General features: G+C 48.3%; 3 protein-coding genes across 4 annotated transcripts in view; 2 read left to right on the forward strand and 1 right to left on the reverse strand.

The window, feature by feature from the left end:
• LOC140421474 (uncharacterized) overlaps window positions 1-16,347 on the reverse strand; it is a 366,287-nt gene that overhangs the window by 320,334 nt on the left and 29,606 nt on the right. The gene's annotated exons all lie outside the window — the stretch shown is intronic.
• The window catches only part of LOC140421475 (uncharacterized), an 856,937-nt gene that overhangs the window by 224,210 nt on the left and 616,380 nt on the right, over window positions 1-16,347 (forward strand). The window lies entirely within an intron of this gene.
• Window positions 1-16,347, forward strand: part of LOC140421357 (uncharacterized) — a 40,684-nt gene that overhangs the window by 12,518 nt on the left and 11,819 nt on the right. The window contains exons 3-4 of the mRNA XM_072506025.1: window positions 8,167-8,389; window positions 9,027-9,175. Coding sequence (XP_072362126.1) covers window positions 8,167-8,389; window positions 9,027-9,175 — 372 coding nt within the window. The remainder of the gene's footprint in view (window positions 1-8,166; window positions 8,390-9,026; window positions 9,176-16,347) is intronic.

Genomic DNA, 16,347 nt, shown 5'->3' on the forward strand with positions numbered 1-16,347 from the left:
TAAACATCTTCAATGTGATCATGGCTGATTCCATCCTGGCCTCAACTCCACTTTCTCCATAAAGCATTCTCCATAAACCTTCAACCCATCACCAATTAAAAATCTGTCTAACTCCTCCTTGAATTTACTCACTGTCACTACATCCATCACACTCTGGGGTAGCGAATTCCACAGATTCACAATCCTTTGGGAGAAGTAGTTTCTCTTCAAATCTGTTTTTAACTTGCTACCTCTTATTCTAAGATCATGACCTCTCGGTTGAAATTCCCCACGAGAGGAAGCATCAGCTCCATGTATACTTTATAATCTTTATTGTCACAAGTAGGCTTACATTAACACTGCAATGACGTTACTGTGGAAATTCCCTAGTCGCCACATTCCGGCGCCTGTTTGGGAATACAGAGGGAGAATTCAGAATGTCCAATTCACCGAATAAGCACATCTTTTGGGACTTGTGGGAGGAAACCGGAGTGCCCGGCGGAAACCCACGCAGACACCGGGAGAATGTGCAGACTCCACACTGACAGTGACCCAAACCAGGAGTCAAACCTGGAACCCTTGCACTGCGAATCAACAGTGCTAACCACTGTGCTGCCTTGCCACCCATTATCCATATCTTTTACCATCTTCTTTACCTCAATTAGATCTCCCCTCATTCTTCTAAACTCTTCTAAAGAGAGTATAGGCCTAAACTGTTCAATCTCTCCTCATACGACAAACCCCTCATCTCTGGAATCAATCTAGTGAACCTCCTCGGAACTGCCTCCAATGCGACTACATCTTTCACAAATAAGGGGACAAAACTGTGCACAATACTCCAGGTGCGATATTACCAATGCCTTGTATAGTTGCAACAACACTTCCTTACTCAATTCCTTTTGCTAACATTCCATTTGCTTTCCTTATTATCTGCGGCACCTGGATGCTCGTTTTCTGTGACTCATGCACAAAGACACCCAGATCCCTCTGCATAGGAGTTAAACTCCATTTGCCACATTTTGGCCCACTCTCCTAACCTATCGATATCCATTTGTAAGGTTCTTATTTTCTCATTGCAGTTTACTGTCCCACCTATATTTGTGTAATCTGCGAATTTGGCTTTTGAACCTTCTTTCCCTGTATCCAAGTCGTTAATATAGATTGTAAATAACTGGGGCCCAAGGACCGAACCCTGTAGTAGCCCACTAGTTACATCTTGCCATCCAGAATAAGAACTATTTAACCTGACTCTCTGTCGTCTGTCCTTCAGCCAGTCTTCTATCCAAGCTAATAAATTACCCTAATCCCATGTGATCTCACCTTGTCAATTAACCTTCTTTGTGGCAACTTATCAAACACCTTCCAGAAGTCCAGATACACTACATCTACAGGATCCCCATTATCCACTTTGCTTGTTACATCGTCGAAGAACTCACAATTCTTTAGTCCAGAAATTAACTTCTTAGTATTTGGAATGGTGGAATGTGAATTCAGTTTTTTAAAATCTGGATTTAAAAGTCAAATAATGACCATGAAACCATCGTTGATTGTCATAAAAACCTATCTGGTTCACTCATGTCCTTTAGGAAAGGAAATCTCCTGCCCTTACCTGGTGCGGCCCACATGAGATTCCAGACCCACAGCAAAGTGGTTGACTCTTAAAATGCCCTCTGAAATGGCTGAGCAAAGCACTCAGTTCAAGGGCAATTAATGATGGGCAGTAAATGCCCAGCCAGCGACACCACATCCCATGAGATAATTTTTTTTAAACTTGAGGAAGGATGTGAAGGCATTGGCGTGCAGAGTCCAGAGAAGGTTCCCAAGAATGTTTCCAGGGATAAATATGAGAAGACGTTGGGTCTGTTTTCCGTGGAGAAAAGAAGGCTGATTGGAGGCTTGTAGAGGTAATCAAGATCCTGAGGGCTTTAGACGGGGTAAATAATGAAAATCTATTTCCCTTCTGGAGTACATCAAGAACTGGAGAGCACAGATTCAAAATAATTAGCAAAAGGAACAGAAGTGGTGCGAGGAAAAAGGTTTTCACCCAGAGGGTGGTTGGAGTCTGGAACGAACATCTTTTTTTTTTTTTTTTTTTTTTTTTTTTTTTTTTTTTATAAATGTTTTATTGAAAATTTTTTCCCAAACAACAATTTTTCCCCTCTTACAAAGCAAACGCAACAATAACAATACAGAAATTTTAAACAATACACAAGTAACAAAACCCCTTTATCTTTGACCTAAACTACACCCCCCCTCCCCCCCCCCCCCCCCCTCCCCCTGGGTTGCTGCTGCTGGTCATCTGTCTTCCCTCTAACGTCCCCCTAGGTAGTCGAGAAATGGCTGCCACCGCCTGGTGAACCCTTGAGCCGATCCTCTCAGGGCAAACTTTATCTGCTCCAGTTTAATGAACCCCGCCATATCATTTACCCAGGCCTCCAGTCCGGGGGGTTTCGCCTCCTTCCACATGAGTAGGATCCTGCGCCGGGCTACTAGGGACGCAAAGGCCACAACGTCGGCCTCTTTCGCCTCCTGCACTCCCGGCTCTTCCGCAACTCCAAATAGAGCTAACCCCCAGCCTGGTTTGACCCGGGCCTTCGCCACCCGCGAAATCACTCCCGTCACTCCCTTCCAATACCCTTCCAGTGCCGGGCATGCCCAAAACATATGTGCGTGGTTTGCCGGGCTCCCGCCACACCTCCCACATTTGTCCTCCACTCCAAAGAACCTGCTCAATCTTGCTCCCGTTATGTGTGCTCTATGTAGCACCTTAAATTGAATCAGGCTAAGCCTGGCGCATGAGGAAGAGGAATTTACCCTGCTTAGGGCATCAGCCCACATACCCTCCTCTATCTCCTCCCCTAGTTCTTCTTCCCACTTTCCTTTTAGTTCGCCCACCGACTCCTCCCCCTCTTCCCTCATCTCTCGGTAAATCTCTGACACCTTGCCCTCTCCGACCCACACCCCTGAAAGCACCCTGTCCTGTATCCCCTGTGTCGGGAGCAATGGAAATTCCCTCACCTGTTGTCTAGTAAATGCCCTCACCTGCATATATCTCAAGAAATTTCCCCGGGGCAACTTATACTTTTCCTCCAATGCTCCCAAGCTCGCAAAAGTCCCATCTATAAATAAATCTCCCACCCTCCTAATTCCCAACTGGAACCAGCTCTGAAATCCTCCATCCATTCTTCCTGGGGCGAACCTATGGTTGTTCCTGATTGGGGACCCCACCAGGGCTCCCCGCACCCCTCTCTGTCGCCTCCACTGTCCCCAGATATTCAATGTTGCCGCCACCACCGGGTTCGTGGTAAACTTTTTAGGTGAGATCGGTAGCGGCGCCGTCACCAGCGCCTCTAAACTCGTCCCTTTACAGGACTTTCTCTCCAGTCTTTCCCACGCCGCTCCCTCACCCTCCATCATCCATTTACGTATCATTGCCACATTGGCGGCCCAATAGTAATCGCCCAAGTTCGGTAGTGCCAATCCTCCTCTGTCCCTACTACGCTGAAGGAACCCCCTCCTTACTCTCGGAACTTTCCCTGCCCACACGAAGCTCGTGATGCTCCTGTCTATTTTATTAAAAAAGGTCTTAGTGATTAGTATAGGGAGACATTGAAATACAAATAAGAACCTCGGGAGGACCATCATCTTAATTGCTTGCACCCTGCCCGCCAGCGATAGAGGCTGCATGTCCCACCTCTTGAAGTCCTCCTCCATTTGTTCTACCAACCGTGTCAGATTAAGTCTGTGCAAGGTTCCCCAGCTCCTAGCGATCTGAATCCCCAGGTATCGGAAGTTTCTTTCCACTTTCCTTAGAGGCAAGCCTTCTATCTCTCTACTCTGGTCCCCTGGATGTATCACAAATAATTCACTCTTTCCCATGTTTAGCCTATACCCCGAGAAATCCCCGAACCCCCTCAAAATTCGCATAACCTCTATCATTCCCCCCGCTGGGTCCGACACGTATAACAATAGGTCATCCGCATATAACGAGACTCGGTGTTCTTCTCCCCCTCTAATCACCCCTCTCCATTTCCTGGAGTCTCTCAACGCCATGGCCAGAGGTTCAATTGCCAACGTGAACAACAATGGAGACAGCGGGCATCCCTGTCTTGTTCCCCTATATAGTCGGAAATACTCCGATCTATGTCGACCTGTAACTACGCTTGCCGTTGGAGCCCCATAGAGAAGTCTAACCCAGCTAATAAACCCGTTCCCAAACCCAAACCTCCTTAACACTTCCCATAAATACTCCCACTCCACCCTATCAAATGCCTTCTCTGCGTCCATTGCCGCCACTATCTCTGCCTCCCCCTCCACTGGGGGCATCATTATCACCCCTAATAGTCGTCGCACGTTAACATTCAGTTGTCTCCCTTTTACGAACCCTGTCTGATCTTCGTGCACCACCCCCGGGACACAGTCCTCTATCCTCGATGCCAGCACCTTTGCCAACAATTTGGCGTCCACGTTCAACAATGAAATGGGTCTATAGGACCCGCACTGCAACGGATCTTTATCCCTCTTCAAAATTAACGATATCGTCGCCTCCGACATCGTCGGGGGTAGAGTCCCCCCTTTCCTGGCCTCATTGAACGTCCTCACCATCAACGGGGCCAACAAGTCCACATATTTCCTGTAATACTCCACCGGGAACCCGTCTGGTCCTGGGGCCTTCCCTGCTTGCATGCTTCCCAGTCCCTTAATAACCTCGTCCACCCCAATCGGTGCCCCCAGGCCTACCACCCCCCGCTCCTCCACTTTCGGGAACCTCAATTGGTCCAGGAACTGCCGCATCCCCTCCTCTCCCTCTGGGGGTTGAGACCTATACAGTTCCTCATAGAAGGTCTTGAACACCTCATTTATCTTTCCTGCCCTTCGCACCGTGTCTCCCCTTTCGTCTCTAATTCCTCCTATCTCCCTCGCTGCTGCCCTCTTTCGCAATTGATGAGCCAACAGGCGACTCGCCTTTTCCCCATATTCATACCTCCTCCCCTGTGCCTTCCTCCACAGTACCTCCGCCTTTCTGGTGGTCAGAAGGTCAAATTCCGTCTGGAGTCGTCTCCTCTCCCTGTACAATTCCTCCTCCGGGGTCTCTGCAAATTCCCTATCCACCCTTAAAATCTCCCCCAGTAATCTTTCCCTTTCCTTGGCCTCTGTTTTCCTTTTGTGGGCCCCAATGGAGATCAGCTCTCCTCTGACCACCGCTTTTAGTGCTTCCCATACCACTCCCACAGGGACCTCGCCGTCGTCATTGACCTCCAGGTATCTCTCAATACACCCCCGCACTCTTGCACACACTCCCTCATCCGCCATCAGTCCCACATCTAATCGCCAGAGTGTTCTCTGCTCCCTTTCCTCTCCTAATTCCAGGTCCACCCAATGTGGGGCATGATCCGAAACCGCTATGGCTGAGTACTCAGCTTCTTCCACCCTAGAGATCAACGACCTTCCCAAAACAAAAAAATCTATCCGGGAGTACACTTTATGGACATGGGAGAAGAAGGAATACTCCCTAGCCCTAGGTCTAAGAAATCGCCATGGATCCACTCCCCCCATTTGGTCCATAAACCCCTTAAGTACCTTGGCCGCTGCCGGCCTTCTTCCGGTCCTTGAGCTGGATCTATCTAGCCCCGGGTCCAGCACCGTATTAAAGTCCCCTCCTAAAATCAAGTTTCCTACCTCCAGGTCCGGTATACGCCCCAGCATCCGTCTCATAAATCCCGCATCGTCCCAGTTTGGGGCATACACGTTAACCAACACGACCTCCATTCCCTCCAGCCTGCCACTCACCATTACATATCTACCTCCGCTATCTGCTACGATGTTCTTTGCTTCAAATGCGACCTGTTTCCCCACCAAAATGGCCACCCCTCTATTCTTTGCGTCCAGTCCTGAGTGGAACACCTGTCCCACCCATCCTTTCCTTAGCCTAACTTGGTCCGCCACCTTTAGGTGCGTCTCTTGGAGCATAACCACGTCTGCCCTTAGTCCTTTCAAATGCGCGAGCACTCGGGCCCTTTTTATCGGTCCGTTCAGGCCTCTCACGTTCCACGTGATCAGCCTCACTAGGGGGCTACCTGCCCCCCTCCCGTGTCGACTAGCCATTACCTTCTCTAGGCCAGTCCCATATCCCGCCTCCGCGCTCCCGCTCGCTCCCCCAGCGTCGCACACCATCCCCGCCCACCCACTCTTTAGCCATTTCCTTTTGGATTTCCGCAGCAGCAACCCAGTTGTCCACCCCCCCCTTCTCTCTCCCTCCTCCCCTCCCCGCTAGATCTCTTTCTAGCTTGATTGCTCCCCCCATATTACTTCCGTAAGTCAGCTGACTTCAACTGACCCCGGCTACTCCTGCTCACTCCTCGACCTCCCCATGTGGGGAACTCCCATCCGCCTTGCGCCTGTCTTCCCGCCTTATTCTTTCTGGTGCGGGAACATCCCTTTACCTGACCCGCCTCTTATGGCGCAGCTCCCTTTCCCCTCCCCCTCCCCTTCCCCATTCTCCAACTATGACCCGTCTTTCCCCCCTCACCGGCGCCCACATTTCCCCAATGTCTCCCCCCTTCCCTGTTTACTTCTCAATTAACTTCCACCGTAACATTAACAATAACATTTCCTGCAGCATCAGTCCCTCAGTTCCGATCCAATTTCTCTTCTTTGATGAAGGTCCATGCTTCCTCCGCCGTCTCGAAATAATGGTGTCTCTCCTGATACGTGACCCATAGTCTTGCCGGCTGCAGCATCCCGAACTTCACCTTCCTTTTATGCAACACCTCTTTGGCTCGGTTGAAGCTCGCCCTCCTTCTCGCCACCTCCGCACTCCAATCCTGGTACACCCGTACCACTGCATTCTCCCATCTGCTACTCCGCACCTTTTTAGCCCATCTCAGGACCTCTTCTCTATCCTTAAGGCGGTAAAATCGCACGATTATCGCCCTGGGTGGTTCTCCCGCTTTTGGTCTTCTCGCCGGAATCCGATTTGCCCACTCCACCTCCAAGGGGCCCGTAGGGGCCTCAGCACCCATCAGTGAGCTCAGCATCGTACTTGCGTACGCTCCACAGTCCACTCCTTCCACACCCTCAGGGAGACCCAGTATCCGAAGGTTCTTCCTTCGCGCTCCATTTTCTAGGGCTTCGATCCTTTCAGTACACTTTTTATGAAGTGCCTCGTGCGTCTGTGTCTTAACCGCCAGGCCCAGGATCTCGTCCTCAATATCTGTCACCTTCTGCTCCACCACACGGAGCTCTGTCTCCTGGGTCTTTAATGTCTCCTTGAGCCCCTCAATTGCCTGTAGCAACGGGGTCAGCACCTCCCTCTTCAGCAGCTCCACGCACCGTCTCACAATTTCATGCTCAGGCCCCCATGTCGCCTGCGCTTTCTCCGCCGCCATCTTGTACTTCTCTCTTTCTGACCCTTTGGTCGACGATTCCTCGCGCTGCAGCCGCCGCCGCCGGTTTTTTCCTCCTTCGTTTGGGGGGGACTCCCTTCTCACACGCCCCACACCGGGTTGCGTCGTCGAAAAATTCCCCGTTGAGGCTCTTAAAAGAGCCCGAAGGTCCGTCGGAGCTGGAGCCGCCGAAGCGTGCGGCTAGCTAGGCATCACCGCAACCGGAAGTCCCTTCAGTGGCCTTGATGAGGTCTTTTCACAGTTGTTCCCTCTGCTGCTAGAATTCACCTTTGATACAGGCCCTCAGGTCAGCTTGCAGCTTTAAGCTTGCCCTTCCCCCGCCTGCATGCTGGAAGAGGCCCTGTTTATCCTGTAGTTGCAGCCAAATCTTTCACTGTTTCTGCGTGTGTCTGGCAACCAAGAGACATACCCTTCCTGGGGGACACTGTCGGGGGAATATTGCCGCCTTCTTCCCACACCGGGAAATGTCAAACAAATGCCATGGGGGCCCTGTAAAAGAGCCCAAAAGTCCGTTCCAAGCAGGAGCTGCCGAATATGCGACCTAGCTCTGCATAGCCGCACCCGGAAGTCTGGAACGAACATCTTAAGAGGGTGATGGAGGCAGCTCCAATCAAGGTATTTAAACGGGAATTGGATTGTTATCTGAAAAGAAAGAATGTGCAAGGTTACAGGGATAAGGCAGGGGAGTGGGATTCGGTAGGATGTTCTTTCAGTGAGCAGTGCAGACTCGAGGGGCTGAATGGCCTCTTCCTGAACTGTAATGATTCTGTGGTTCTGTCAGCACAGGCCCTCCATCATCAGCATTGGAACTGAAACTCGGATCATTACATCAACACAGAACCGCACTGGAATTTCAGAAAACTGGGAAATCTTCCGAGGGCAACTGACACCAACATCAGGTGAAATTCACCAACCGCCCAATGTCTCCAACAGATTGATAGGATTGATGAAAGCTCAGTGTTTAATCTGGGAGAAGGTGAACCAGAGAACAGAAATAATTCAGAGTAAGAAAAGATCAAAAATAATGTCCCAATCAGTAACAGGAGATCAATCAGTCTCCTCTTATCATTGAGGAAACCGAATATTCAAAACACAGTGTCTGAATCAAAGCTGATTTAATCAATATTTATACAGAACATCAATGCACACCCCAGCTTTCAGGCTTATTAATACCGGCAGCAACAAACTCCAGCTGTCAGAGTGAAGATGGTTCAGTCCAGATGTGATTAACAGCAGAATCCAAATCCAATCCCTGCAGTCACTTGTGAACTCGCTGGTATCTCAGCATGTGGGATGACTGAATGAATCCCTTTCCACACACTGAGCAGATGAACGGCCTCTCCCCAGTGTGACTCCGCTGGTGCTTAAGTAGGTTGGACTTCCAAGAGAAACCTTTCCCACAGAAAGAACAGATGAAAGGTCTCCCTGGTTTGAGTGCGTTCATGTGTCAGCAGATCCTTCCGGCTTTTAAAGCTCTTCTCACAGTCAGGATATTTAAACGGCCTCTGATCAGTATGAACAAGTTGGTGTGTCAGCAGATCGAATGAACGGGCGAATCCTTTCCCACAAACGGAGCAGGTGAACGGCTTCTCCCCGGTGTGAGTGAGTTTATGGCTCAACAGATCTCTTTTCCTTTTATAGTTTTTCTCACAGTAAGAACATTGAAAAGGTCTCTCCTCACTGTGGATATGATGGTGTTTCAGGAGGTGGTACGAAGTTCTGAAGCCTTTCCGACACACAAAGCAGATGAACGGTCTTTCCCCAGTGTGAACTCGCTGGTGTCTCAGAAGGTCAGATGATTTAGTGAATCCTTTCTCACACACAGAACAGGTGAATGGTCTCTCCCCGGAGTGACTGCGTTGATGAATATGCAGCTCAGACGGGTAATTGAATCCCTTCCCACAGTCTCCACATTTCCACGGTTTCTCCCCCATGGGACAACACTTGTGTTTTGACAAGTTTGATGATTGGCTGAAGCTTCGTCCACACACAGAACATGGAAACACTTTCTCCCCATTGTGAACGGATTTTTTTGATTCCATGTTCAAAAGCTGATAATGTTCTGGCTCTGATGAGTCGAGTGACTGTTACATCCTGATGTGATATTTACAAATCACCCCTTCCAATATCCTGAAAAATGAATTCAAAGAGGAGAAAAAGAGAGTGATAAACACAAAGGCAGCTTGTGAAATGGAGTTGGATGAATCCCTCATTTGTGGGACCGGCACTAGGAAACGTGACCATGAAAACTTCTGGATTGTCATAAAAAACAACTGGTTCACCAATGTCCTTCTGGGAAGGGAAGCTGCCACCTGATCTGGGCCTACACCTCCTGGTCTGGGGGAGAGAGGAAGAGGGAGGTGGGAGTTGGAAGGTTTGAAGGAGAGGATTTTATCTAAAACTCGACCAGAGCTCTCATGTAACATCCAAAACCATTAACCTCCACTATCATCTCCAAGTGTCCCTCCAAGTCAGAAAATGTCCCGAATTGTCTGACTCAGTACTGGATAAGCAGAAATGTCCTCCATTTAAATATCGGGACGAGGAAAGCAATCATCTTCAGTTTCTGTTACATATCCCACTCCCTAGCTACTATCTCTATTGCAACTCTTTGAGGCTGAACCAATCTGTTCATAATCTGGTTGTCAAATTTCATCCCAAACTGTTTTTTTGATGACACATCACTAAGACTGTCTATTTCCACCTCAGTAACCTTGTCCAGATGTGCTGCTGCCTCATCTCATCTGCTACTGAAATTCATTCATTCCTTTGTCACCTCAATCCTTAACGGCTCCAAATCATTCCCTTGCCAGCCTCAGATTCAACTCCACACAAGGTCATGTCAAAATCTGCTGCTTGTGTGCGGATTCACACTAATACCTGTTCAGGAGTGACCAAATCCACTGGAGAAAAGGGGACATCTTGGGGGGGGGGGGGGGGGGGGGGCGGTATGGTGGGAGATGTTGATGACAAAACAATTGATGGGGGAAGGGTGAAACCTGTTGAGAGTGAAGATTGTGGAAACTGGAGACACGTGGCTTTATCAGGGGTATCAAGTGCACACCATTTACATGGTGGAGGAGGCCCAACAGTTGTCCAGAACCAAAAATATGAAACATGCCCTTATAACATTCCAAATATAAAATATTTGACTTACACTCTGCCTGTTCTACCCACCAACAGTGTGCACAGAGCTCTCTTGGATCTTAGACACTCCATGCTGGTCCCCAACATATAAACACAAAAACTCTGTCAATATCCCCTCCCTTGACAGACAGAAGCCTATTCCCTTAATCCTAACTACCATTGCCCACTCAGGTCATTCTCATCAAACGTCCTCACCCAACTCAGTCAGAAGCCTTTCTGTCAACCCCCCTCCCCATCTCACTCACAGGTTCCTGGCTTCAGACCTCCTTCCTCACTCACTCCAACTATCCCTGCTCACTCACAATCTACTTTCCCCAACCTCCCCTCCACATGCTCAGCCCCTGCAGCTTTGATAATTTAAATTCCAAACATTACCATATGACCATAAGACATAGGAGCGGAAGTAAGGCCATTCAGCCCATCGAGTCCACTCCACCATTCAATCATGGCTGATTTAAACTCCATTTATCCGCTCTCTCTCCATAGCCCTTAATTCCTCGAGAAATCAAGATTTTATCAACTTCTGTCTTAAAGACACTCAACGTCCCGGCCTCCACCGCCCTCTGTGGCAATGAATTCCACAGACCCACCACTCTCTGGCTGAAGAAATTTCTCCTCATCTCTGTTCTAAAGTGACTCCCTTTTATTCTAAGGCTGTGCCCCCGGGTCCTAGTCTCCCCTGCTAATGGAAACAACTTCCCTACATCCACCCTATCAAAGCCATTCATTATCTTGTAAGTTTCTTTCAGATCTCCCCTCAACCTCCTAAACTCCAATGAATATAATCCCAGGATCCTCAGACGTTCATCGTATGTTAGGCCTACCATTCCTGGGATCATCTGTGTGAATCTCCGCTGGACCCGCTCCAGAGCCAGTATGTCCTTCCTTAGGTGTGGGGCCCAAAATTGCTCACAGTATTCTAAATGGGGCCTAACTAATGCTTTATAAAGCTTCAGAAGTACATCTCTGCTTTTATATTCCAAGCCTCTTGAGATGAATGACAACATTGCATTTGCTTTCTTAATTACGGACTCAACCTGCAAGTTTACCTTTAGAGAATCCTGGACTAGGACTCCCAAGTCCCTTTGCATTTCAGCATTATGAATTTTGTCACCGTTTAGAAAATAGTGCACGCCTCTATTCTTTTTTCCAAAGTGCAAGACCTCGCACTTGCCCACGTTGAGTTTCATCAGCCATTTCTTGGACCACTCTCCTAAACTGTCTAAATCTTTCTGCAGCCTCCCCACCTCCTCCATACTACCTGCCCCTCCACCTATCTTTGTATCATCGGCAAACTTAGCCAGAATGCACCCAGTCCCGTCATCTAGATCGTTAATATATAAAGAGATCAGCTGTGGCCCAAACACTGAACCCTGCGGGACACCACTCGTCACCGGTTGCCATTCCGAAAAAGAACCTTTTATCCCAACTTTCTGCCTGACAGCCAATCGTCAATCCATGTTAGTACCTTGCCTCGAATACCATGGGCCCTTATTTTACTCAGCAGTCTCCCGTGAGGCACCTTATCAAAGGCCTTTTGGAAGTCAAGATAGATAACATCCATTGGCTCTCCTTGGTCTAACCTATTTGTTATCTCTTCTGCACTGTAAATTCTATGATAAATTCTATGATAAAGTACACGAAAAGAAAAGGAAATAAAAGAAAATACATAATAGGGCAACACAAGGTACATAATGTAACTACATAAGCACCGGCATCGGGTGAAGCATACAGGGGTGTAGTGTTACTGAGGTCAGTCCATAAGAGGGTCGTTTAGGAGTCTGGTAACAGTGGGAAAGGGGGGATCAGATAGGGGGAAAGAGTGGGGGGGAAATATATATAAAGACAGACAAAGAAATAAAAGGTAAAAGACAGTTAAAATTAAATGGAATGAAAACAAAGGGGTTGAGGTGGGCTAGAACTAATCATCTGAAGTTGTTGAATTCAATGTTGAGACTGGAAGGCTGTCGCGTGTCGAACCGGAAGATGAGATGCTGTTCCTCCAGTTTGCGTTGAGCTTCACTGGAACATTGCAGCAGGCCAAGGACAGACATGTGGGCATGGTAACATGGTCTTGTGTTAAAATGGCTATCAACGGAAAGGTCAGGGTCCTGAATGCGCAGAGACCAAAGGTCTACGTTTGGTTTCTCCAATACAAACAAACAAAGAACAAAGAACAAAGAAATGTACAGCACAGGAACAGGCCCTTCGGCCCTCCAAGCCCGCGCCGACCATACTGCCCGACTAAACTACAATCTTCTACACTTCCTGGGTCCGTATCCTTCTATTCCCATCCTATTCATATATTTGTCAAGATGCCCCTTAAATGTCCCTATCGTCCCTGCTTCCACTACCTCCTCCGGTAGCGAGTTCCAGGCACCCACTACCCTCTGCGTAAAAAACTTGCCTCGTACATCTACTCTAAACCTTGCCCCTCTCACCTTAAACCTATGCCCCCTAGTAATTGACCCCTCTACCCTGGGGAAAAGCCTCTGACTATCCACTCTGTCTATGCCCCTCATAATTTTGTAGACCTCTATCAGGTCGCCCCTCAACCTCCTTCGTTCCAGAGAGAACAAACCGAGTTTATTCAATCGCTCCTCATAGCTTATGCCCTCCATACCAGGCAACATTCTGGTAAATCTCTTCTGCACCCTCTCTAAAGCCTCCACATCCTTCTGGTAGTGTGGCGACCAGAATTGAACACTATACTCCAAGTGTGGCCTAACTAAGGTTCTATACAGCTGCAACATGACTTGCCAATTCTTATACTCAATGCCCCGTCCAATGAAGGCAAGCATGCCGTATGCCTTCTTGACTACCTTCTCCACCTGTGTTGCCCCTTTCAATGACCTGTGGACCTGTACTCCTAGATCTCTTTGACTTTCAATACTCTTGAGGGTTCTACCATTCACTGTATATTCCCTACCTGCATTAGCCCTTCCAAAATGCATTACCTCACATTTGTCCGGATTAAACTCCATCTGCCATCTCTCCGCCCAAGTCTCCAGACAATCTAAATCCTGCTGTATCCTCAGACAGTCCTCATCGCTATCCGCAATTCCACCAACCTTTGTGTCGTCTGCAAACTTACTAATCAGACCAGTTACATTTTCCTCCAAATCATTTATATATACTACAAACAGCAAAGGTCCCAGCACTGATCCCTGTGGAACACCACTGGTCACAGCCCTCCAATTAGAAAAGCATCCCTCCATTGCTACCCTCTGCCTTCTATGGCCTAGCCAGTTCTGAATCCACCTTGCCAGCTCACCCCTGATCCCGTGTGACTTCACCTTTTGTACTAGTCTACCATGAGGGACCTTGTCAAAGGCCTTACTGAAGTCCATGTAGACAACATCCACTGCCCTACCTGCATCAATCATCTTAGTGACCTCCTCGAAAAACTCTATCAAGTTAGTGAGACACGACCTCCCCTTCACAAAACCGTGCTGCCTCTCACTAATACGTCCATTTGCTTCCAAATGGGAGTAGATCCTGTCTCGAAGAATTCTCTCCAGTAATTTCCCTACCACTGAAGTAAGGCTCACCGGCCTGTAGTTCCCGGGATTATCCTTGCTACCCTTCTTAAACAGAGGAACAACATTGGCTATTCTCCAGAGAAGACCACATTGGGAGCAGTGAATGCAATAGACCAAATTGAAAGAGGTGCATGTGAAACGTTGCTTTAACCTGGAATGAATGTTTTGGGCCTGGGATGTTAAGCATGGAAGAGGTAAAAGGATAGGTGTTGCACCTTCCGCAATTGCATGGGAAGATGCCATGGGTGATGGGAGAGGTGTTGGGTATGGTGGAAGAGTGGATTAGTTTATCTCGTTGGGAATGGTGTTTGTGGAATGCTGACAGAGGGAGTGGAAGGAAGATGTGTTTGGTGGTGACATCACGCTGAAGTTGGCGAAAATAGCAGAGGATTATGCTTTGCATACGGAGGCTGGTGGGGTGAAATGTGAGAATGAGGGGGATTCTATCCATGTTCTTGGGGGGAGCGGACGGGGTGAGGGTAGTGGTGTGGGAGATGGACCGCACACTGTTGAGGGCCCTGTCAACAGCTGGAGGTGATAAATGATGGTTGAGGAAGAAGGAACACATTTGAAGCATCACCTTGGTAAGTGGCATCATTGGGACAGATGCGTCGGAGGAGGAGGATCTGAGAGAAAGGGACGGAGTCCATACAGGTTGTAGGGTGCGAAGATAGCTGTGGGAGTCAGTGGGATTGTAATAGATATTAGCAGATAGTCTATTGCCGGAAATGGTGCCAGCAAGGTCAACAAAGGGAAGGGAGGGGAGGAGTCTGAGATGGACCAGTTGAAAGTGATGAAGGGGTGGAAACTGGAAGCGAAGTTGATGAATTTTTCCAGTTCCGGATGAGAGCATGAAGCAGCACCAAAATAGTAATCGATGTACCGGTAAAGGGGTTGTGGGAGGGGACCCAGGTAGGCATGGAACAAGGAATGTTCCACATACCCCATAAAAAGGCAAGCATAGCTCAGACCCATGTGGGTACCCATTGCTACCTTTGATTTGGAGAAAGTGAGATGAATTAAAGGAGAAGTTGTTGAGCGATAGAACAAGTTCAGCCAGGCGGAGTAGAGTGGTGGTGAATGGGATTTGGCCAGGCCTCTTTTGTTCAAGTATTGTATCATTTTTTATTCAAGTATTTCTATTAAGTATTCCATGTTATATTTTTAATCACCTTATCTACATGTCCACCAATGGACATGCACACCAAGGCCCCTCTGATCCTCTGTACTTCCTAGGGTCCTACCATTGATGATTTATTCCCTTGCCTTGTTTGCAGATTCTTTACCCAGCGTGAAACCACAGGTTGACCGTGTGCTGTGTAAAACCTGTCATTCCACAGGCCCCATTTTCCTGGAACAACATGAAGAATCTGCTGCTTTCTGTCATGTTGGGTGTTCCGATACACAAACAAACCAACATGGTTGTAGATGGTAAAACTCTGTTTTATTATTCTGTATAATAACAACTGTTAACTTCTGGCTGTGGTTCGTACTTCACCAGTTAACCTGTGGACCCAGCCCTAGCATCTTAGAGAGGCACTCAGCACATGGTGTATGTCTGAGTGTCACGCTGTGAGCTCTGTGCTCTGAGCTATCTCCTGGTGGAATGAGCGGGAACTGTGGTATCCCCTGTTTTATAGTGCGTGTGCTCTCACTGGTGATTCGCTGTGATGTTGCGTGTGTGTTGATTGGTCCGTCGACCTGTCCATCAGTGTGTGTGTGTTTGCACCATGATATGTTAATATGGGTATCATGACATCCTCTCTTTTCACAAGAATATGTGCCTCCATGGTAATAAATATTGGTGTGTACTGAGTGCGGCTGAGTATGTGTGTGCAATATTTACAACATGTACATGAGGCTAAACAATATACATAGGAAGGTGTCAGGTGCAACATAGCAACGAGGTTGTACCACAAACAAAACAAGTGCAATCATCAAATCTCGAAAGAGAACTCCTGGAACGACAAAAAGAGAAACATGTTAACATTGTTGCACAACAATTCAGTGAGTCCAATGTGCAAACAGACTCATAAGTCCAGCCTAGTAGGTGGGTGACGAATTTGGGTTGACCGCCTCAAGGGTGGGTCAGGATCCACCGGCTGAGGAATGGGCCTGGCCATGGGCGATAGAGGAATAGGCAGAGTGGCAGGAAGCTCTATGAAGTCGACATCAGGGACAACAGGAAGGCATGGCACCGGTGCATGATCACGTAGCGAGCGTGGAAGCAGCCGAAGGGCCCGCCGATTACACCGGCGAATGGAGTCATCAGG

Source organism: Scyliorhinus torazame, chromosome 5, assembly GCF_047496885.1.
Source record: "Scyliorhinus torazame isolate Kashiwa2021f chromosome 5, sScyTor2.1, whole genome shotgun sequence".
Lineage (NCBI taxonomy): Eukaryota > Metazoa > Chordata > Chondrichthyes > Carcharhiniformes > Scyliorhinidae > Scyliorhinus > Scyliorhinus torazame.